A 24,751-nucleotide genomic window follows, 5' to 3' on the forward strand; every position below is an offset into this window, starting at 1 on the left:
TTTGTTGTTGTTGGCTACTTTACTGTTGGGTACTTTGATGCTACTGTATGGAAAGTATTGAGTATTTTTTCTCTTTCTGTTGTATGAAATTTAATCGTTATGCTATAAATACCATCTTTAATGCGATGCTGCTGTATGAAATTGATTTCTTCTGCTGTACGTAAGAACTGGATTGTGGCCTGCTAGGTGGATGTTTTACTGTATTACAATTCATTAGGTTCTCATGTAGTATTCAGTGAAATTATGATTTAATTGGTATGCGTATGATATTATATGATAGTGTATACTGTTATAGTCAACGTAATGAAACTGTCAATTGCCATTTCAAAATGAAGATCGGATTGGTCACTGTAGTTAGATATAGACCGTGGTGGTTGTCAGTTGTCAATGTTTTACTTTTTTATATTGCTGGTGGTAGGCTGCATCGCATTCAACTTAGTAAGTGATATAAGGGAGGTTAAGCACTAGAACTTGGATATAGATTGTGGTGGTTGTCAATGTTTTTTTTTTTTATACTGCTGGTGGTAGGCTGCATTGTCTTTAGCTTAGGAAGAGATATAAGGGAGATTAAGCACTAGATATTGTGCCTGAACTTCCAGAAATTATTATAGACAAGATCAAGTAGTTAAACAATGTTTTTGGTGATGTGTTGAGTCGATAGCTACAAGGAAGTTTGCTATTTTTTTTTCCTTCCTGCTGTGTGTGTGCTGCTGATTTTCTAGTTTTTCTGCTACTTGATTGCAGTGTCTTCAATTCATGTTTGTGCTGAGTAATACTGGAATTATTTGTATGTAGCGGTAAGGCCAGATAAAATCCTGTCAACAATTTGATGAGGAGTCAGTGTTGCACTCTATAATAATAGTACTAGGTGGCTAGTACATTGGGTCCCTGTTCTTAGATTGCTACCACCAAAGGTGGGCTGGGGTGATAATAAAAAAGAAAGGAGCGTTGCTGAATGGGGAGTTGGAGGGATGTTAGTCATTGACAAAATAACTTCTCATTTTTTTATGTCATCTGAGGTTAGGCGTGTTGTAGTTTGTATATGAAACAGGTGCTAGTAGTTTGTGCATGTATGTGATGCAAAAGAACATTACCAAATGGGGTTACTCATAGAGTATATGTGATGCTATCACGATAAAAAGAACTGGTGGTTCCTTAATTGCGCAAACTTGTTAAATTGGTTGCATGGAAAACGAGGGTGCATTAGGATTGTCACCATGGTACTGTCTCTTTGAGTATGACATTCTTTCAATGTGAATTGTCACATTCTAAACCTTAACAAGAAAACTCAATGAGACAATACCATGGCGAAGGAAAAAAGTGCAACACATTTAATTCTCACCCTCAACCAAACAATCCTTTGAGACGGCAAAGACCAAATTTTTATTACCATTTGATCAAAAGGTCTTCAAGATTATACAATCACACGGACGGGTTTGTTGAATGTTTATTTCACCACTTTTTTGAAGATCACGAGTGCAAAAGAACTTTTCATATCCAATTCAATGGAACTAACATTGCAGGGCAAGTTTGATTGTACTCAGGGTATGTTTATAAAGATTGACTAGGTAATGAAAAACACAACGAAGGATGAGTTCCAAAATTATTGAATGCACACTAGCTTTACAAAACCATACAAGAATAAGCTTAGATCCATAACCAAATGAAAGAAAGAAGATTCTGAAGTGGGGAGAAATATTGGTTTCCCCGAGTTGGCTAGAAGAATTTGCGAATAAGCGACTATATCTTTTCTTTTTAATGGGAAGTGACTGTATATCTAGGGGTGAATATATTATATATTATTAATGCACAGATATATGCTTCAATGCAATATGGAAGTGGAATAAGAAAATGAATGGATGAATGATGAGAATGGTTAAATGCCACGGTTAATGCTTGAATGAGTGCAAAGATTCACACATAGAAAAGTACATATACATTGATTCATGCGATACATTGCTGATTGATTTAAAGAATGGATGCAACAGAGAGGAAAACAAACTTTTCAAGCACTACAACACATGGTTTCAAAATTGTGCTTTGCGATATTTATAAGTAAAGAAGGGAGTAGGGCTGGTAGATGAATTTTGGGGCATAAGGCTAAAATTTTGAAGATATGTAAATTTTTTTTTTGTTTTTTGTATTTTTTTTATAGTAAACTTATAGTTTTTAAGTTGCAAAATTATTTATCAAAATTCTATAATAATCAAACAATTCTATCATTTTACTCACAATAGACACTACAATAAAAAATGAGTTTAGGCAAAGACGGAAAATGTGGGCACAAATAGGGATGTATTTGGGTCGGTTTGAGATCGATTTGGTCCTCAAAGCGATTTAGTCCTCGAGTTGTCAGATCAAAAACCCTTTAGAATTCCATCTCATCTCTCGAGCTACAAGTCTATGGGGGCCATGGGATGATGTTTACAAACAAGTTTCTATGCTGGGATCGATCAACCACCTCGTAAAAATTCCTTTTCAATTTTTTTTTGTATGAGATAGCAAACTTTAAAAAAAAAAACTTTCAATCTCGGATTTCGGTATACTGAGTACATCTTCGTATCAACATACTTTAACTTACTAACTACTCACTTTGCTATCCATTAGCAGCCACTCTTACTTGAGCGTCAATGTGTCTTTTGCATAACTCACTTAAACTATTATTATACATACTTAAACTATTATTATACATACTAGTGTTCAGACAGTCTGTCCACTGTTTTTATTGTAATAATGCCTATAAATTACGAACATTAATTTTTATTAAATTTTGATTTTGATTAAAATTTTAAGTATACTAATTTTACACTTACAAATTGTAACAAATTATATTTATCTTTTAAGTTACACAAAAAATATAAGAAATATAATATAAATTTTTTCTTTTTGAATTACATCAATAATATAACATTTTTTTTGACAAGTCAATAATATAACATTGTTATAGGTATATGTGTTTAAGGGTATAATTGAAAATTAAAAAACCATCCAAAAAACCATGTTTTTGTATAGAAGAAGATATACGTACCTCTAAGATTAAAGTTTGATTTATAAATAAAATAATAAATTCTTGTAAAAAAAATAATAATAAATTGTTGATATTATTCTACACTCCCTCTGTTCCTTTTTAAGTGTCTTTTTAGGGTGAATTTTTCGTTCCTATTTAACTCTCTTTTTGGTATTTTAAGGGTACGATTTGTCAATTATACTATTTGTCAATTACTCTTATCTTACCAATTAATGCTATCTATTTAAACAACTAAAGACACTACCAAAAAAAAAACAATTAAAGTTATTTTTTTAAACGAAATTTGTTTTTTTTAAACAAAGTTTGTTTCTTGTTTTCTTCAAATCTAAACAAAATTTTGTTACAAATAATGGTTCTAAGAAGAGTTAAAATTCTATAAATAAGATGAGTAGCAATTGTTAAAATATTTAGTAAAAAACACATTTGAGAGAAGAAAAATAAAGACTTCATGAATGTTCAAAAGGAAGGAAAATTGGAAGACTCGTTGGAACTGATGAGAGGTGAAGATGAACAATAGTTGAAGACTCATTTGACAAGATACAAGAACAAGAACAAGATGACAATGAAGAAGAAGAAAAAGTTTCATCAATATAATTTTTATATTGACTTAAAATAATTAAAAAGATGTGCACATTATTTAGAAAATTGATAATAATTGTTTGTTATGATAGAGAGCGCGCAAATAAAAATAGGAATTCGTTGGAGAAAAAGATAATAACAGACAATTGTTTATTACGAGAGAAAGATAACATATTAAATTTATTGGAAAGATAAAGTGTGTGCAAAAAAATATGAATTTATTGGTAGATTAAAACGAGGGTATAATAGGAAGAAAATGTCCAAAAATACACAACGCTATTTTGGTGTTAATTTTCTAAAAAGACACTTAAAAAGGAACGGAGGGAGTATTATATTGTATTGGGAAATGTTAACTTGTGCCCTTGGGGCATAAGTTAAAAGGCTAAATGTAGTAAAAAAAAATCTTGGAAATTGTGCATTCAATACATTAAAAGTTTCAAAAGTTGTATTTTCAATATAAAAGTTACTTTAAATTTCTATTTTAAGTTCCTTAACTTGGGCACAAGTTAACATGACCCTATTGTATTAATGCCATTGAAAAAATATACTCCCTCCGTCTCGCAATAGATGACCCATTTGAAAATGTGCAATTTTGACCTAACTTACTTTGACCATATTTTTCTATTAATATATAAAGATAAATAATATCATATAAGATGTCGTTAGATTCGTCTCGATGAGTATTTTCAAAATATCAATTTTTCATACTTTTTTCTAATATATTATTCAAGATATTTAAGCTCAAAATTATGCATTGGTATGCGTAATAGGGTCATCTGTGTCATGTATTATGGGACGGAGGGACTAATAATTATTTGTAAAAAAAAACTAAGAGAAATAAGCAGATTTTGGCGCTAGTGTATGAAAAAAGATACTCCCTCCGTTTCAAAATGGGTGTCGTTTTAGGTGTTTACACACATGTTAAGAAATGCAATGACTAAAAGAAAGAGAATGATTATTTTACCAAATTATTCTTATTAACTATTGGTTAGTTTTAAAAGTAATATTTTGGAAGTAGTGTGCAGAGTATTAATTGGAGGGTACAATTGAAAAGAAAAAGTTATTATTGTATTGGAAACTGAAAGCGACATTCATTTTGGAAACAATTTTTTTTTGGCTAAAGCGACGATCATTTTGAAACGGAGGGAGTATAAAAGAATATAAAAAAATAAAGAGGGAGAAATGAAAAACCCGTAAACCGGATAAACCTTTCTTCCAAAGTTGCATTTGGGTTGTTCAAAGCAACGAAAGCAAGAAGGCGAAAACCCTAAACCCTAGAACGAACCTTCCTTCCCTTCAATGGCGGGTGTTGTTCTCCCTCCGGAAATACTCACTGAAATCTTCTCTCGCTTACCAGTACAATCACTTCTCCGATTCCGATCAACATCAAAATCACTTAAATCCATAATGGATTCCCACAACTTCACCAACCTTCATCTAAAAAATTCCCTCAATCGATCCTTAATCCTTCGAAACAAATCCGATATCTACCAACTCCAAATCGATGATGACGATTTCTCTAATCTAACCACCACCGCGGTTCCACTCAAACATCCATTCTCGCGTAACAGCAACAAAATTACTCTTATCGGTTCATGCAACGGCCTCCTCGCCATTTCCAATGGTGTAATTTTTTGCAGGCATCCAAACGACGCAAACGAAATCACAATCTGGAACCCTAACACCCGCAAACATCGGATTATCCCTTTTCTCTCTCTTCCTATTACTCCTCGTTCTCCATCTGACTCGACCTGCTCTTTATGCTTCCACGGCTTCGGTTTTGATCCTGTAACCGCCGATTACAAACTCCTCCGAATCTCTTGGTTAGTCTCTCCACATAACAATTTTTATGATTCACATGTCAGACTCTTTAGCTTGAAAACAAACTCGTGGAAAATAATTCCTACTATGCCCTACTCTCTCTACTATGTTTACAGCATGTGGGTTTTTGTTGAAAATTCTATTCATTTGATAATGACGAAGAAACTAGATCGGTTACATCCTTCTTTAATTGTTGCATTTGACCTCACACTTGAAATTTTCAATGAGGTTCCCCTTCCTGCTGAAATAGGAGGTGAAGAGGTTAATAGTAATGGGAGTTTTCAAATGACTGTTGCTGTTTTGGGAGGGTGTCTTTGTATGATTATGAATTATGAAACTACTAAAATTGATGTTTGGGTGATGAAACAATATGGATCTAGAGATAGTTGGTGTAAACTTTTTACTTTGGTCAAATCTTGTTTCACTTCACATTTGAAAGCTTCGAGGCCTTTAGGTTATTCTAGTGATGGAAGTAAGGTTCTGTTGGAAGGAATTGAGGTTTTGTTGGAGGTAGATCATCAGAAGCTCTTTTGGTATGATTTGAAGACTGAACAAGTTAGCTATGCTGAAGGAATTCCTAATTGGAATGACGCTATAATTTGTGTTGAAAGTCTTGTACCAACTTCCTTCCCTGTTGATAATTGTAGGAATGAGAATCGAACAACCAAGAGAAGGTACTTCTAATTTATTTTCTGAGTTTTTTGAGTTCTTGCTATGTATAAGTTAATATCAGTTCAATGGACCCAATGACCCATCATATGATATATATAGTTAACTCTGCTCAAGGTCAAATTGTAGTCTTATCATAGGATAAAGATTCTCTAATTACTTTGAAATCTCTACCTTTGTTTATGTGCATGTATTTGACAATGTGTGTATGCTTGATTCCAAAAGAAACTAAAAAAGACAATGCATGCTACGTGTCAGTTTAAGAGTTGACCTTGATAGTTAAACGATGTCAGGTCATTCTATAGCATAATCATATTCAGACTATGTAAAGGTAAACCTGTAAACCAAGCCTATGATTTATATTCATAAATGATTGTTAAGAAGATCACGCGTAGTTGTATCACATTGACATATCATAATCTAATCTATGGTTATTGTATCGTCGGTCAATTTAAACCAGCAATTGCCTTGTTTTGAGAATTAGAGGCATTAAAATGCATGGATTCAAGTGTTAATGATCCTACTTTAGTAACTGAAGGAGGGGCAAAAGCTGCTAAAAGTGCAATCTGTAAACGGTGGTGTCGAACCTATTGTTGCTGGTTATCACTCGGTGATTGATCACCTATACAAAGTAGAAGGACAAGTTGATAAGATTGCAAAAATGGTGGAAACATTGCAACGTTACAAACCTAGGCCAGCACAATTCTATTCCGATTAATATGGTTATGGTTGTAATGAACAGACTATTTAATGTGGGCTTGTTCCACGAAGCATAAAGACAGTGGTTGCAGAACAATTAGGCTCTCTCTCTTTGTAAGATCTATGAAAATAACAATGGTGCAGAGGAACTTGTTTGTTGAGTGTAGTAAATATGCTTTTTAGTTTGCTAATTGAAGGACTATGCTTTTGCTTATAATGTTTAATGCATTCTTTGATCATGTTTGTATTTGGTTTATTTATTCCCTTTGAACAGATAGCTATTTATGTTTCTTGTTTTTTGCTCTTTGATTATGCATGTGATAGTCTTGACTTGTGACATTTTCTTAGGGCATCAGATTCAGTAGATATACTCTTCAACTACAGCCATGATTTAAAAATACAGGGCTGATTATCTGCTACATTGGTTTATGATATAATTTACAACTATATATTCACACTGATGCCTTAACAGACCCCATATCTTATAAGTTTGTCTATGTTTTTATATCATTCTTTTTTGTTTTTTTTTTTTAAATTATTCATTGATGATATTGTATGCATCTATCACTTTCTACGGGGATGATGATGTATTGATTCCTCCCTTTCTACGGGGTTGCAGTACTTTCTCATGGTTGATGTGTAGGGCTTTTTCAACAACCTGTTGGAGATCCAGTATAGGAAAAGTAGTATTTCTTTAAATTGAATATGATCCTAAAATGATTAGGGCCACACAACAATTGAAACGTAAATGAATGTGATGCTGGCCATATATGCATCAACTACTTCCTTGAGAAAGTCTGATTTAAATTTATATATATATATATTAGCACCTTACTATACAAACCCCCCCAAAAAAAACCACCTTACTTTGCAAAGAGAGTTGATATGTTAGGACACTAGGGTCCCATGAGTTTGATAGCCCAATGATTGGGTCCAAATCACACACGTTACACTCCTACACCTTCTAGAAGCTTATAGAAGCTGAGGGGAGCTTGGTGGCTTGATCCACAATCTTAGTAGTAATGGTTAATTAGTGGTTTGACCCACACTTTTAGGAGAATAATTGATAATAATTAATTAGTGATTAGAGCCACAATTTAAGGCGATCATGTCAGTTTATAAGTGAGAATGAGAGAGTGTAGAAGGCATTCGGTACCTTTCTATCAAATAGTAATTAAGAGATTCAACTCTCTGGTAGGAGCTATGCTCTGGATTAGTAGTCTTTGACTCTGGTTTAGACGTTTAGTCCTTTCAGTTTCTGTTTTCACCATTGTAGAGCTCTTAAGCTCATCATTTTTCATTAAATAAAATACAATTTCATTCTCTTGAATTTGTGGGTTCTACCATGATACACCATTTGTTATCAGCAGCAGAACTAAAATGCAGAAGCTCATAAAAAAAATGAGAATGAAGTGGTACAGTTTGGAAATGGACTTCCAAGAGTTTCTAATTGATGCAATTGCAAATCTCAGTCATCCGATGAAAGTTACACTTTAAAGCTGATTAGTTGGAGTTTAAATTGTAGCTATCCAATCTTCATTGGACAGTGGAAATATGACTATTTCATAACTGCAAGATTTCCTTGACAACGGAAAATCCTTGTCCCTTTTGCCATCAGTTCACCTTGCTGATAGATCAACAAGTATAAAAGGGTTAATTAAATGATCTAACCAAAGTAGGCCTTGAAATGAGTTGATCTGAGTCGAACTTGGTTCATCCTGGTTCAGCTCAACTCAAATCGAGTTCGTCCCAACTTTTTTCACGAACGACTTAGTTCAATTAAAGCTCACGAACAACTTAGTTTAGCTCGACAACTCGAATCAAATGAACCAAAATATTTATATTCTGAAATTATTAAGATCATGCGTAGTTGTATCATATATCATAATCTAATTTATGGCTATTGCATCGTTGGTCAATTTAACAAGTTGTTGCCTTGTTTAGAGAATTGGAAGCATAAAAAAGAATCTGCAGGATTCCTTTCTTTAAAATTAGATTAAAGAAAGAATTTTGGTATGAATTGCTTTTTTTCATTCACTGTTTGAGATCTTCGCTCCTAAATAATTATCTTGACAAGCTTATTTCTGAATGTTGAGCCTATTCCTCCCCGTGGTATGTAAAGAGAAGAAAGTTGTTTAGAAATTGGCCTACCATGAAATTACTCCAAATATGCATAATTCCTTTCAAAAGTATGGCTTTTTATCAACTATTCTTTTGTGAAATTGTTGAACTTACTTCGATGAGATTCATTTTTTTCTTTCTTTCTTTCCACAGGGATGGTTTCTTGTCCAAAGGATTTAAATTGAGATTGTAAGGGATGGAAGGACCTGTGATGTGCCAGCTGAAACATGATGCTCAAGTTGCTTCTTGTGATGTAATTAGTCACCTTGGTTTGTGGGAAAGGTTGAATTGATAAAGAATGAAGCTGCACCCATTTTTATGGCTCATTTTGAATTTTGTCTAATATCACATTTAGCACTCTGAAGAATTTGATGAATCCTCTCTCCCTCTGGCCATTCTAAAAGGATCTTCTGCTTTTATCTTTTACTTCTAGACTCTAGTACTGTTGAGAAAATATGAAAGCGCAATGAGGTTGGTTATTGTATAAAAGGTATCTTTTATTTCCATTATCTTTAAATTCCAAACTCTTACAACATGCTAATGAAAGCACATTGAGGTTGGTTACTGTATGAAAAATATTGCTCCTTTCTTGCGCGTTTGTTTGTGTGGCGTTGTGTCCCCTCTTCACTGTGTATGTAAGTCTTTGTTCGTTACCACGTCGCCGTCTCTTTTTGTCCTTAAAGGATCAATAAGCATAATCATTCCTGAATCATTTTTCTGTGCAAATTGGGTTCTTTTTTGTTGTGAATTGAATTGATTTTCTAATTGAATTAATTTTTTGTCGTTAGCTACTTTGTTGTTGGGTAATTTGATGCCACTGTATGAAAAGTATTGAGTATTTTCTGGTTCTGCTGTATGATATTTAATCGTTATGCTACAAATACCAAGAATTGGATTATGGCCTACTAGGCGGGTGTTTTGCTATATAACACTTCATTAGGTTCTAATGCGGTATTCAATAGAATGATTTAGTTGGTACACATGATATTATATGATATTGTGTTCTGTTGTTAGAGTCGATAGAATGAAACTGTCAATTGCCATTTGAAAGCTGAAGATAGGATTGGTCACTACTTGATATAGACTATGGTGGTTGCCAATTGTCAATGTTTTACTTTTTTATATTGCTGGTCGTAGGCTTGTGAGGGTAAGCACCAAATATTGTGCTTGAAGTTCCAGAAATTACTATAGTCAAGATCAAGTAGTTAAACAATGTTTTTGATGGTGTGTTGAATCGATAGCAACAAGGAAGTATGCTACTAATTTTTTGGTTCTTTTCTGCTATGTGTATGCTGTTGATTTTCTGGTTTTTCTATTACTTTGATTGTAGTATCTTCAATTCATGTTTGTCTTGAATAATATTGTAACTATTTGTACGTAGTGATAAGGCCTGATAAAATCCGATCAACAGTTTGATAAGGAGTCAGTGATGCAAAGGAACATTACCAAATTGGGTTACTCATGGAATTTGTGATGATGTTATCACAATAAAATGAACTGGTATTTCCTCAATGTAGAAACTTGCTAATCGGGCAAGGAAAAAAACGAGGGTGTGCATTAGGATTATATAAATCATAACCGATTTTGTTAAGAGTCTTTCTAGAGAAAAACCCAATGGAAACTAATTCTAGTGAAGGCAAAATAGTATGACATTCTTTCAATGTTAATTTCAGATATCACACGGTTATTTATTTCTCCCATGGTGAAGGAAAAAAGTGTAGCACATATTTATTTCTCCCCCTCAACCAAACAATCATCTTTGAAACTATGAAGACCAATTTTTATTACCATTTTTTTTTTTTGTATTTTTATTTCAACTTGGTTAAAAAATTTACTGGGGAGTTACTTTGTAAAAAGCTCTTAAAGATTAACCCCTAGATAGATTTGTTGAATGTTTCTATCACTACTTTTTCGAAGATCATAAGTCTAAAATAACTTTTGATAAATATGTTAAGGGATGGATCCTATTGAAGAACACATCAAATTCAATGGAAACTAGACTTTACGCACGGGTCTTGTCGATTATAATAGAGATTAATGAATAATTTTGATCCCATAAATGATCATGGATCGATCAATAAACGCAAATTAGAATATTAGATATACAATATTACGATCAAATTTGTCTTGTTATGTCCTTCAATGACACTTGAATCTTATCAAATTTTACATTTTAGTTTTGAAAAACTAATCAATTAAAAAATGTTATTTTATTTTATCGCAATATATTATTGGGGCATTATCTTCTCATTTTTTTTAAATTATAAAGAAAAAGATAAAAAGAATACAATATTATATTGTTGCACGAGTCAATTTTATTTATTACTTTTATAGTTAAACATCAAAAATTGATTTGTAACAATTGTTTTAAATTTCTACTAACATGAAAAACAAAGTCACTTCAATTAATAGAATTTCTAAATCACTTGTACAACTCTAAAAAGAATAATTACACTTTGATATTTACTAAAAGTAATAATATATTTTTCAACCAAATACATATCATATCCAATCAAATAGAAGAGATCTTATACAATGGATTAATTATTTTGAAGATGTGTGCTTGGTTGAAGAGCTATGTATTTTCCAAGGGGTATAACAATAGATGTAATTTAATGCAATTCATGGTTCCTAACAAAATTCTTTGAATTTCAAATTGAAGAAGTGTTGGAAGGAAATAGTACATAATTAGGGTTATCACTTGGCAATTAATGTGAATCATTTGGAGGGAGTTTTCTAGGTTTAGTTGCTGCAAAAATTAGGGTAACCGAGTTTGCATGAAAATTAGGGTATTCTGTTTGTAAATGTATTAAATAAGTGTCCAACAACTCGTAAAAAAAAAAAGTCTACAGAAACAATAAATATATACAAACGATGACACAACAGGAGAGGAATGAAAAGCTCATCAGTGAGGAGAAATATTAGGGATTGCTGCATTTTAGAGGGAATTTGTTAGGTTAAATTGGTGCGCTGCTTTTAGAAGGAATTTGTTAGGTTAAATTGTTGCTAACCTAATGCAGCATTTTAGAGGGAAATTATTAGGTTAAGTTGCTGCAGACCTAATAAAATTAATAAATAAGGATGAGGGTAGCCGAGTTCGCATGAAAATTAGGGTATTCTGTTTGTAAACGTATTAAATAAGTGCAGAAAATATTGTAAAAAAAAAAAAAAACAGGATAAGAATGAAATTGGTGCGATGCATTTTTTTAGTATTAAATAAGTGTACAAAATATTTCCTTCAAAAACAAGTGTACAAAATACTGTAAAAAAAAAAGGCATGAAATTGGTGCGATGCATTTTTTTAGTATTAAATAAGTGTACAAAATATTTCCTTAAAAAAAAGGCATGAAATTGGTGTGATGCATTTTTTTAGTATTAAATAAGTGTACAAAATATTGTCAAAAAAAAGGCAAGAGGATAGGAATGAAATTGATGCGATGCATTTTTTAGATGAAATTTGTTAGGTTAAATTACTGCTAACCTAATACAACAAATGAGTGAGAAAATATTAGGTTAAATTGCTGCAGACCTAACAAAATTAATAAATAAGGACAACATCACAGGCCAAGTTTGATTGAATTCAGGGTCCTACAATATATTGAAAGAATGGTTATAAAGATTGACTAGGTAATGAAAGACACAACGAAGGATAAGTTCCAAAATTATTGAATAAACACCAAATTTGCAAAACCATACACCAATTGAAAGAAAGAAGATTTTTGAATGGAGAGAAATATTGGTTTCTAGAAAAACTTGTGAATAAGTGACTATATATATATATATATATAGGTGGATTCTAGAGTGAGGGTTCAATTAAGTCCCTCACCGGTGTACCACTTATTTTGACCATTAGATTAAATTAGTCTATATGATATCATTAGTTACCGCCACACTCAATCCCATCTCATGTTTCCTCTATCTATCCACATTCTCTCTCTCTCCTAGCATGTTCCTCTATTGCTGCTACACGACATGCACAATGGCTTCCTCTAATTCATCAACACAGTTTATTGCCAAAATCCCCATTTCATTCCAACATTTTTTCATTTAAAATTTCTTTCATTTCTTAAAATTTTGCACAAAATTTTGTTGATTATTCATAATGTGTTAGGTTAATTTCTGTCATGTTTCTTCCCATGTGAAACTTGAAAATTAAAAATTACAGAATATGGAATCAAATTCATTTGGTTGAAAGACAACAATGAAAGGTGCATGAACTTCCTCAAAATTTAGAAGAAACAAGATCCCATAAAAAAAAACACAATAGTGTAAGGAGCATGAAAAAGGTGTTGGCCAAAAAGTTGTTCTTTAAGATTTGAACAGTGACAAATGCCCATAAGGTTGTGGCCATGTAATTGGAATTCAATTCCATATGTAATTGGAATCAATTCCATTTTAATAAAAAGCGTATAGTTCTGTATTGATGATTGCAAATAGAAGTTTAAGAAGATGGGAGATGGTGGTTTCCTATTTCATTTATACAGAGATCTGAATGAAAAGGGTGGGGGAGGCAGAGAACCACCGTGACAAAATGGTGGGAAGGGACGATAAGGGGGATAGAGAAAAAAGAATTTGTTGGGTGCAATCTAGTGTGGCTAACACATTATACAATCTCATTAGTCCTTTCATCTAATGGCTTTTAAAGATGGTCCACCCATATTTTAGGTGAGGGACTTAAGTGAACCCTCACCTTAGATTCCACCATATATATATATATTTTTTTTTTTTAAGGGAAGTGACTATATCTCTAGAGGTGAATATATTAGTGCACAAATATATGCTTCAGCGCAGTATGGAAGTGGAATAAGAACATGAATGGATGAATGATGAGAATGGTTAATTGCCACGGTTAATGCTTGAATGAGCGCAAAGGATTCATAGATAGAAAAGTACATATACATTCATGAAATCCATTGTTGATTTCAAGAATAGATGCAACAGCGTGGAAAACAAACCTTTCAAGCACTGCAACGCAAGTGCGGTTTCAAAGTTGTGATTTACCATATTATAAGTAAGAGAAATGATATTTTGACAACCATTTTTTGACAACTTTTGGACAACTTTCTCTCTCATACTTACATGATGTTGTTATCCTCTCCCTTCCTTTTTCTCTCTCCATTGTTTTTGACCAATAAGAAGTGAGAAAAACAAGGTTGTCAACAAAGTTGTCATTAAATGAATGTCAAAATATCATTACTCTATAGGTAAAGAAGGGGGCGGGGCTGTGTAGAGGAATTTTGGGGCATAAGGCCAAATTTTTTAGATAGTAAACATAGTTTTTAAGTTGCAAAATCATTTATCAATTTTTTTGATAATCAAACAACACTATCATTTTACTCTCAATAGACACTACAATGAAAATTAGTTTAGGCAACAACATAAAATGTGGTTAAAAATAAGGATGTATGTGAGTCGGTTTGGGATAGATTTGGTCCTCGAGTTGTCACATCAAAAATCCTTTAGACTTCCATATCATCTTTGAGCTACAAGTCTAGCGGGCCATGGAATAATGTTTACAAACGAGTTTCCACACCGAGATCAACCAACCACCTCGTAAAACATCCTTTTCAAAATTTTCCATTTGAGATGATTTAAAAAAAAAAAACCACTTCGATGCTTTTAGACCCATTACTCACTACGTGACCAGTAGTCTAGAAAGCTAGTGTTACGGTACATGCTTAAAAGCCCTACCTAACTATCCTTTTGGTCATCCAACACTAAGACACATTGAGAACATGTTAGGATGGTCCAACAAACGGGTCATGGCAAGGTTCATCGAGGTAACTACCTCGATAGGACACATGGTGCATCACAAGACTCGACCTCTTGCACCACCTTGGAAGAAGTAGCACACATGGCGCATCTCCGGCACCACCTTTGAATAAGCAACACCTTGGAGTGATGTGTAAGGCATGATAACAACCTTCAATGGTATTTTAGGAACCACCTCAGATATCAACAAAATGCCTACTTACTCCACCGCCTCAAAGCATAACTAACTTATGGATAACTTCCAAGTCGTTCCTATATATTGAGATCTCATTTGAACCATATACATGTTACTCTAAGTATATCCTCATATGAACATGCCCATGCTTACTAACTACTCACTTTGCTAGCTGCTAGCAACCAATCTTGCTCGGGAATCAATGTGTCTTTTGCAGAACTCACATAAACTATTATTATACATATTGGCGTTCAGACGGACATTCGCGTTCGTCTGTGCATTCTTTAACAGTGTTAATGCGTATAAATTAAAAAACAATAGTTTCTGTTAATTTTTTATTAAAATTCCAAGTACACATATTTTTCACTTTCAAATTGTAACAAAGTATACTTATCATTTGAAATTACATAAAAAATATATCAAATTTGGTGGTGGTCGGGGTTTGAACCCCGACCCTTACATATAGTATATAAGATGACATTTTTTTTGTTGAAATAAGTATAGAAGATGACATATGTACCTTCAAGATAAAATTTTGATTTATAAATAAAATGTTGTATTTTTTTTTTTGAAAGGAAATTAAATGCTATATTGTTGATATTCTTTATTATTTTAGTGTCATTGAAAAAATATAATAAATATTTGTAAAAAAAAAAAAGAGAGAGGAAATAAGCACTTTTTGGCGCTCGTTCGAAAAATAGAAAGCACTTTTTAGCGCTAGTTTCTGATAAAAAAGGGATAATTCAACAAGAAAAAAATAAAAAGAGGATTAACGAAAAACCCGTAAACCTTTCTTCCAAAGTTGCAGTTGTACATAGGGTTGTTCGCTGTGCGGTTTGGTTCGGTTTTGAGCAAAAAAGTCATCCAAACCGCGAGATAAAAAAGCATGCGGTTTGGTTTAGTTCGGTTGATTTTTAAAAAGTCATCCAAACCAAATCAAACCAAACCAATGCAGTTTGGATTGGTTCGGTTTGTGCGGTTTATCACGAGATAACAAAATATTACATTAACTCTAATATTGCCAACTTGTTACAAAATAAACATAGGACATTTTATTTTGATGTTTATATTATAAAATATTAGGTAAAACGTATATCAAACTAGACAAAATTAAGAAGAAACATAAGTATGAAACAAATTATTGGGAAGTAAAGAAAACAAATTCATCACTGAAATGAATTGAAAGAGATGGAAATAAATTATAATCGAACCTGATGGTGCAACGATGGAAAAATCGAATCAAAAGAGATTATTCTTGAGCTATGTAATTGGGCTAGTACATATTTAAGTAATATTCATTATTCTTGCGGTTTGGTTTGGTTTGGTTCGGTTGCTGAGATGCAAACCGCAAACCGAACCGAACCGCGCGGTTCAGTGCAAAAGTCATCCAAATTCATCCGAACCAAGTGCGGTTTTTTGCGGTTTCGGTTTGGATTGGTTTGGTTTGCGGTTTTTCTATTGGGTTGGTTTGGTTTTGAACACCCCTAGTTGTACAAACAAAGGAAAACCCCTAAAACCTTCCTTCATTTCAATGGCGAGTGATGTTCCTCCGCCGGAATTGTTCGAGGAAATCCTCTCCCGCTTACCGGTACAGTCACTTCTTCGATTCCGATCAACTTCAAAATTGCTTAAATCCATAATCGATTCTCACAACTTCACTAACCTTCATCTCAAAAATTCCATCAATCGATCCTTAATCCTTTTACACAACTCCGATCTCTACAGACTCCAAATCGATGATCATGATTTCTCTAACCTGATTCCACTCAACCACCATTTCTCGCGTAACAACACCGATCCTTTCAAGGGTATTAGAAATCATGGTTGGCCTAACACAACCCCACAAAACCGGCTTGTGAGGTGAGGATTGCCCCCACTTATAAACAAATTGTCAGGCCAACTCCTAACCGATGTGGGACTCTTAACACACCCCCTCACGCTCAGGATTACACATCTGAAGCGTGAACATAAATGACGGGTGGCCCGATAACGGAAACCTGATAACAGGTGGCCCAAAGAATCGTGAAGAGGCTCTGATACCATATTAGAAATCATGGTTGGCCTAACACAACCCCACAAAACCGGCTTGTGAGGTGAGGATTGCCCCCACTTATAAACAAATTGTCAGGCCAACTCCTAACCGATGTGGGACTCTTAACAAAGGGCAACGACATCATCGCTCTTATAGGTTCATGTAACGGCCTTCTTGCTATCTCCAATGGCGTATTCGCTTTCACACATCCTAATGCCGCCAACGAAATCACAATCTTGAACCCCAGCACCCGCAAACATCGGATTATCCCTTTTCTCCCTCTTCCTATCCCTAACATTCTTGAGTCTGAAAACCCTAACCGTACCGTCTTATGCGTCCATGGCTTTGGTTTTGATCCGTTAACTGGTGATTACAAACTCCTCAGAATCTCTTGGTTTATCTCTCTGCATAGCCCTTTTTATGATTCACATGTCAGACTCTTCAGCTCCAAAACAAACTCTTGGATTTGCCTTTGGATGTTTTGAGGCCTTTGTGTTATTCTAGTGATGGAGGTAAGGTTCTGTTGGAAGTTGATCGTGAGGAGCTGATTTGGTATGATTTGAAGAGTGAACAAGTTAGTTGTGTTGAAGGAATCACAAATTGGAATGCAGCTATGTTTTGTGTTGGAAGTCTTGTTCCACCTTTCTTCCCTGTTAATAATTGTACAAAGGAGAATCCTACAAGCAAGAGAAGGTACTTCTTATTTATTATGAGTTTTTGAGTTCCTGCTATAGATAAGTTAATATCAGTTCAATGGACCCATCATACGATATATGTAGTTAAAGTCCATGTCAAAGGTCAAATTGAATTCTCATTATAGGAAAAGGATTCTCTAATTACTTTGAAGTCTCTACCTTTGTTTATATATATGTACTTGACAATGTGTGCATGCTTGATTTCAAAAGAAACAAAAAAAGACAATGCATGCTACGTGTTGGTTTAAGAGTTGACCTTGATAGTTAAACGATGTCAGGTCACTCTATAACATAATCATATTCAGACTATGCAAAGATAGACTTGTAAACCAAGCCTATGATTTATATTCGGAAATGATTGTTCACACGTAGCTAAATCACATATCATAATCTAGTCTATGGTTATTGAATCTTCGGTCAATTTAAACCAGCAATAGCCTTGTTTAGAGAATTGGAGGCATTAAAATGCATGGATCCAAGTGTTAATGTTCCTACTTTAGTTACCGAAGGGGAGTCGAAAGCTGCTAAAAGTGCAATCGGTAAAAGGTGGTGTCAAACCTATTGGTGCTGGTTATCACTCGGTGATTGATCAACTATACAAAGGAGAAGGACAAGTTGATAAGATTGCACAAATGGTGGAAACATTGCGACCTTACAAACCTAGTCCGGCACTATAATACGATTAATTATGGTTATGATTACAATAAACAGATTATTTCACGTGGGCTTGTTCCACGAAGCACAAAGACAGTGGTTGCAGAACAATTAGGCTCTCCCTTTTTGTAAGATCTATGAAAATAACAACAGTGAAGAGGAACTTGTTTGTTGAGTGCAGTATACATGCTTTCTAGTTTGCTAATTAAAGGACTATGATTTTGTTTTTTTGTTGCACTTCTGTATGTTAGTTAATAGCCAAGTGAGTGAACAATATGCATTCTTTGCTCATGTTTGTATTTGGTTAATTTATGCCCTTCCAACAGATAAGTATCTATGTTTTTGTTTTTTGCTCTTAGATTAAGCTTGTGATTGTCTTGACTTGTGACATTTTCTTAAGGGCATCAGAACCAGTAGATATACTCTTTAATTGTAGCCATGATTTAAAAATACAGGACTGATTATCTGCCACATTGGTTTATGATATAATTTACAACTATTTACTAACACTGATGCCTTAACAGACCCCATATCTTGTAAGATCGTCTAGGTATTTTATATCATCCTTTTTTTTTTAAATTTTATTATTATTATTATTATTATTATTATTATTATTATTATTATTATTATTATTATTATTATCATCATCATCATCATCATCATCATCATCATCATCATCATCATCATCATCACCATCATCATCATCATCACCATCATCATCATCACCACCATCACCATCACCACCATCACCATCATTATTATTATTATTTTTTGATGATGATGATGATGATGTATGCATTCCTCCCTTTCTACGGGGTTGCAGTTCTTTCTCGTGTTTGATGTGTAGGGCTTCTTCAACAACCTGTTGGAGATCCAGTAAAGGCAAAGTAGTATTTCATTAAATTGAATATGGCCCTAAAATGATTAGGGTCACACAACAATTGGAACGTAAATGAATGTGATGCTGGCCATATATGCATCAACTACTTCCCTTAGAAAGTCCGATTTAGATATATTAGCAGCTTATTTCGCAAAGAGAGTTGATATAACATTCGTTATTAGTAGCAGAACTAAAATGCAAAAGCTCATAAAAAGAATGAGAATGAAGTGGTCCAGTTTGGAAGTGGACTCCCTATAGTTTCTAATTGATGCAGTTGCAAATCTCAGTCGTCCGATGAAATTTACACTTTAAAGCTGATTTGTTGGCGTTTAAATCAAAGCTATCCAATCTTCATTGGACAGTGGAAATATGACGATTTCATAACTGCAGGATTTCCTTGACAACGGAAAATCCTTGTCCCTTTTGCCATCAGTTCACCTTGCTGATCGATCAACAAGTAGAAAAGGATTAGTTAATGATCTAACCAAAGTAGATCTTGAAATGAGCTAAGCTGAGTCAAACTTTGTTCAACTCAAATCGAGTTTGTCCCCAACTTTTTTCAGCTGGAACTCGGCTCAATTAAAGCTCACAAACAACTTAGTTTAGCTCGACAACTCGAATCAAATGAACCAAAAGATTTGTATTCTGAAATTATTAAGATCATGCGTAGTTGTATCATATATCATAATCTAATCTGGCTATTGCATTGTTGGTCAATTTAAACAAGCTATTGCCTTGTTTAGACTTTAGAGAATTGGAAGCATAAAAAAGAATCTGCAGGGTTCCTTTGTTTAAAATTAGATTAAAGAAAGAATTTTGGTATGAATTGCTCATTTTCATTCATTGTTTGAGATCTTCACTCCTAAATAATTATTTTGACAAGCTTATTTCTAAATGTTGAGCCTATTCCACCCTTCCGTGGTATGTAAAGAGAAGAAAGTTGTTGTTTAGAAATTGGCCTACCATGAAATTACTCCGATTATGCATAATTCCTTTCAAAAACATGGCTTTTTATCAACTATTCTTTTGTGATACTGTTGAACTTACTTGGATGAGATTCATTTTTTTTCTTCCACAGGGATGGCTTCTTGTCCAAAGGATTTAAATTGAGATTGTAAGGGATGGAAGGACCTGTGATGTGTCAGGTGAAAGATGGATGCTAGAGTTGTTTCTTTGATGTAATTAGTCACCTTGGTTTGCAGGAAAGGTTGAATTGATAATGAATGGAACTGCACCCATTTCTATGGCTCATTTTGAATTGTTGAGATCACACTTATCACTGAAGAATTTGATGAATCCTCTCTCCCTCTGGCCTTTCTAAAAGGATCTTCTGCTTTGATCTTTTACTTCTAGACTCTAGTACTGTTGAGAAAATATGGAAGCACAATGAGGATGGTTATTGTATAAAAAGTATCTTTTATTTCGATTATCTCTAAATTCCAAACACAGCATGCTTATGAAAGCACAATGAGGTTGGTTATAGTATGAAAAGTATTGCTCCTTTCATGCACATTTGTTTGTATGTGACGTTGTGTCTCCTCTTTACTTTTTTATATTGCTGGTAGTAGGCTGCATCATATTCAACTTATGAAGAGATATTAGGGAGGTTAAGCACCAAATACTGTGCCTGAAGTTCCAGAAATTACTATAGGCAAGATCAAGTAGTTGAATCAGTAGCAACAAGGAATTTTCCAGAAATAACTTCTCATTTTTTATGTCATCCGAGGCTAGGCGTGATGTAGTTTGTATATGAAGCAGGTGATGGTAGTTTGTGCATATATGTGATGCAAAGGAACATTACCAAATGGGGTTACTCATGGAATTTGTGATGATGCTTTTACAATAAAATGAACTGGTAGTTCCTTAATTGTAGGAACTTGCTAAATCAGTTTCAAGGAAAAAAACAAGGAGGGTGCATTAGGATTATATAATCATAACTGATTTTGCTAAAGTCTTACTAGGGAAAAACAGTATGACATTCTTTCAATTTGAAATTTAATAAATATGTTAAATGTTTGATATATGCAGTGAAGCAGTACAATCAGTATCCATCAGTTCACACTTCACGGACTAACTGTGTGGGAAAACATATACTCCCTCCATTCCTTTTCTTTTGATGTTTTAGAGCTTAAACTTTATTCCAAAACTTTTGATGTTTTAGAATTTTTAATACTTTTTATCCAATTTTACCCTTGTTGAAAAACACACTTTGAAAATTGGAAATTTAAATAATAAATGCAATTTGTGTGGTGAGTTTCAATAATTAAGGAGATTAGAATTTTGAGAAAAAAAAAATCAAGGAGTAAGTAAGGGTATTTTAGTATAAACCATATAATTATTCCTATAATTTAATGATTCATTAATATTTGTGCAATCACCTAAAACATCAAAAGAAAAGGAATGGAGGGAGTAATGAAGTGGGAAACTTTAATGCTTAAACTAAGAATAAGTTTTTATTTTTTATTTTTAAAGATAAATGTTTTTGAACGTAGAAAGAATGCTAATTGACAAGTTCAGAATGAATAAGGCGCGTAAGAGGCTCTGAAAAGAAATTTGTAAAGGCACTAACAAAGGTGCGGAGGCTTTGAAAAGGAAGATGTTAAGGTAAAGAAGTGTCACATGTTAAGAAGACTCGACGTTTAAATTTGTATTTCAAACTTTGATGATAAGTTTAAGGTTCTCTACGGTCTATACTGATGTTGGATCATCAAACACAAGAAAAAATAAAACTAAGCTTAATTTTAGAGCATTACAGTTTGTACTAACAATGGATTGGTTTTGGTGGGAAGAGACTTGAAATTCTTAAATGTCTCGTCAAAAGTTTGATTTCTGCCTAATCGTAAGAAAAAAATTCGATTGGGAGAGGAGAATCCACCTTTTCTATCTCATAGCAAAAAAAAATATTACTACTCCCTCCGTTTCAAAATGAATGTCGTTTTAGGTGTTTACACACATATTAAGAAATGCAATGATTAAAAGAAAGAGAATGATTATTTTACCAAATTATCCTTATTAACTATTGGTTAGTTTTAAAAGTAATACTTTGGAAGTAATGTGCAGAGTATTAATTGGAGGGTACAATTGAAAAGAAAAAGTTATTATTGCATTGGAAACTGAAAGTGAAATTCATTTTGAAACAAATTTTTTTGGTTAAAGCGACACTCATTATGAAACGGAGGGAGTATTTGTTTTTTTTTTTTTTTTAACCAACATCGATTGAGTCATTATCTCTTATTTCAGTTATGATTTTCCTTATAGTAATACAATTTTCCTTAGAGCAATACAATGATCTTCTTTCTACTTGTTAGAGTTCTAAGTATCAATCTGTCTTAGATCATATGAAACAATTCCTCACTCTTGAAGCCTTCCTTTGAACCATGTTTGAATAAGACAAAAATAAAATGGTATTTGAGTAGGGATCATGATTGCATGCAGTCAAAATTTGACGCATTCGTGATAACTATGGTCGTTGGACTGCGATCATATAGTCTAAATGTCAAAGTTTGATATTTTTTTATTGGCTTAAATACTCGATTAGTCCCTTAACTTGATTTCAAGTATCGGTTTGATCCCATAAGTAATAAAAGGTCCGTTTAAGTCCCTTAACTTTATTTAAAGTAGCGGTTTGATCCCTTCTGTTAATTTAATTCAAAAAAACGTTAAATTTTGGTCCCTTAACTTATTTAATTAGTATTAGTTTGGTCCCTAAACTTAACGTTTTTTGAATTAAATTTACAGAAAGGACCAAACAGATACTTTAAATAAAGTTAAGGGACCTAAACGAACATTTTATTACTTATGAGACCAAACCGATACTTAAAATCAAGTTAAGAGACAAATTGAGCATTTAAACCTTTTTTATTTTAAAAAATTCAAAACCTATATTGAAATTTTGACGGGATCTGACTTTGTCCGAAAATTGTCGGTTGTTAAGAAATCATGAATGCCTACAAGAATTGACAATCTCATTTAAGTAGGGGAATTGAGACATGTGGAAAATAACGTATAATCTCTCTTTTTATGGGTAAATAACGCATAATCTCTTTTACCATAAAATTACCTTAGATAGGAGAGGTCTTTTATACGGTTTTGTCCGAAGGTAATGGTTGAAAATATTTAGTGATGACCATCTAATTATTATCAATTTGTTGATTTGGAAATTATTACTAACTAACATTTTAATCATGTTGAGCATGTTACAGATGCAAATTTTATTACGTCCTCGAGTATAAACATGCTTTTTGAATTATTCTTCTATATTTTAGTCTATTGAAGCTGTTGAATCATTTAGCTAACAAATATAATGATTGTTTGGTGGTGATTATAAAAGTGAAGCTGTTGAATTATTCTTCTATATTGCAGTTCTATCGAAGGGATTATTATTCTTTATTTTACAAAATATAGGGATTATTCTAATCATAACTTGCTGGTAGTTCCTTTTGTTAGTAAACAAAAACATAATGTCATATGGTGTATCAATATTCTTTATCTAATTTCATTTATTTTGTTTTTCTAAAGTGACTTTGTTTATCATTGGGGAGTGGACATAGCTAGTTGTGCAATTCTGATTCTTATTATAGAAAGCTTATGTGTCACTCCACTCTTTCATGTGGTACAATTGGTGATGAATACAACTCAAGTTCTTGAAACTCATTTGAAATTATCTTGTTAAGGATTGTGCTATTTTTATTCATCATATCTATGGGAAGGGAAACTCTTGTGTCAATATCCTTGTTAAGTTGAGAGCTAATTGTTTAAACCATCTTATTATGTTTAAGGAACTCCTACCATGCTCATCACGTATTTATTAGGCAATGTTTTAAGCGTATTCTTTTCAATGACCAAGACGTTTACCCCTTTTTATTTCCTTTTTCTCATGTAGCCGAAAAAAATTAATTTTAATAAGGGTTAATTATGTTTCTAGTCCCTATAAAATAGCGACCTTGTAAGTTTAGTCCCTACTTAATTTTAATAGCATTTTTAGTCCCTATAAAAAAAATTTACTTATAATTTTAGTCCCTGCTAAAACAAAGTTTGATTAATTATCCTTAAACTCTTAAATTTTTGAACGATTTTTTTGAGACAATATTAGAACACTATGAAAGGTTCGTTTACTAAAATTTAGAATTTTCTGACATGAAATGAATTAAATATGAATTTTTTAAAACGACAAAAGTTAAAGATAAAAAGTAATAAAATCTGGATGTAGAAATCAAATTTTGCAATAATTTTTTGCGGACGAACTTTTAGTAATGTTCTAAACATGTCTGCAAAAAATTGTTCAAAAATTTAAGAGTTTAAGCATAAATTAAACAAATTTGAATTGAGTAGGGACTGATACTCAGTGCAGAAAAACAAAATTAGGGACTAAAAATGCTATTAAAATTAAGTAGGGACTAAACTTACAAGGTCGCTATTTTATAGGGACTAGAAACATAATTAACCCTTTTAATAATGAAATGATTTTCATAAAACACAATTATATTGAAAAATATATATATTATATATGTATGCTATATCTATATATTTATATATTGAAAAGAGATAATTAAGTAAACGTTCCTATAAATATCTAGAATTTCATTTTTAATCTATACAACAAAAATTGCACTTTTTAATCCCTCTA

General features: G+C 32.9%; 1 protein-coding gene across 3 annotated transcripts; it reads left to right on the forward strand.

Moving 5' to 3' along the window:
• The first annotated feature begins 4,791 nt into the window (after positions 1–4,791).
• Positions 4,792–20,635, forward strand: LOC146944694 (F-box protein CPR1-like). 3 transcript variants are annotated; one of them, XR_015026046.1, is made up of 3 exons: positions 4,814–6,102; positions 6,558–8,985; positions 9,071–9,511. XR_015026046.1 is itself a non-coding variant. In XM_085743037.1 (2 exons), the coding sequence occupies exons 1-2, from the start codon at positions 4,907–4,909 to the stop codon at positions 9,108–9,110; spliced, it is 1,236 nt and encodes a 411-aa protein (XP_085599163.1). In that variant the 5' UTR covers positions 4,792–4,906; the 3' UTR covers positions 9,111–9,511. The 3 variants fall into 3 exon arrangements, 2 of the variants coding, with proteins under 2 accessions (XP_085599163.1, XP_085599164.1); XM_085743037.1 differs by lacking the exon at positions 6,558–8,985 and having other exon boundaries at positions 4,792–6,102; XM_085743038.1 differs by lacking the exons at positions 6,558–8,985; positions 9,071–9,511 and adding an exon at positions 20,204–20,635.
• Positions 20,636–24,751: the final 4,116 nt, after the last annotated feature.

This window comes from Medicago sativa, chromosome 2 (assembly GCF_051527215.1).
Source record: "Medicago sativa cultivar Bolivia chromosome 2, Bolivia_mono, whole genome shotgun sequence".
Taxonomy (NCBI): domain Eukaryota; kingdom Viridiplantae; phylum Streptophyta; class Magnoliopsida; order Fabales; family Fabaceae; genus Medicago; species Medicago sativa.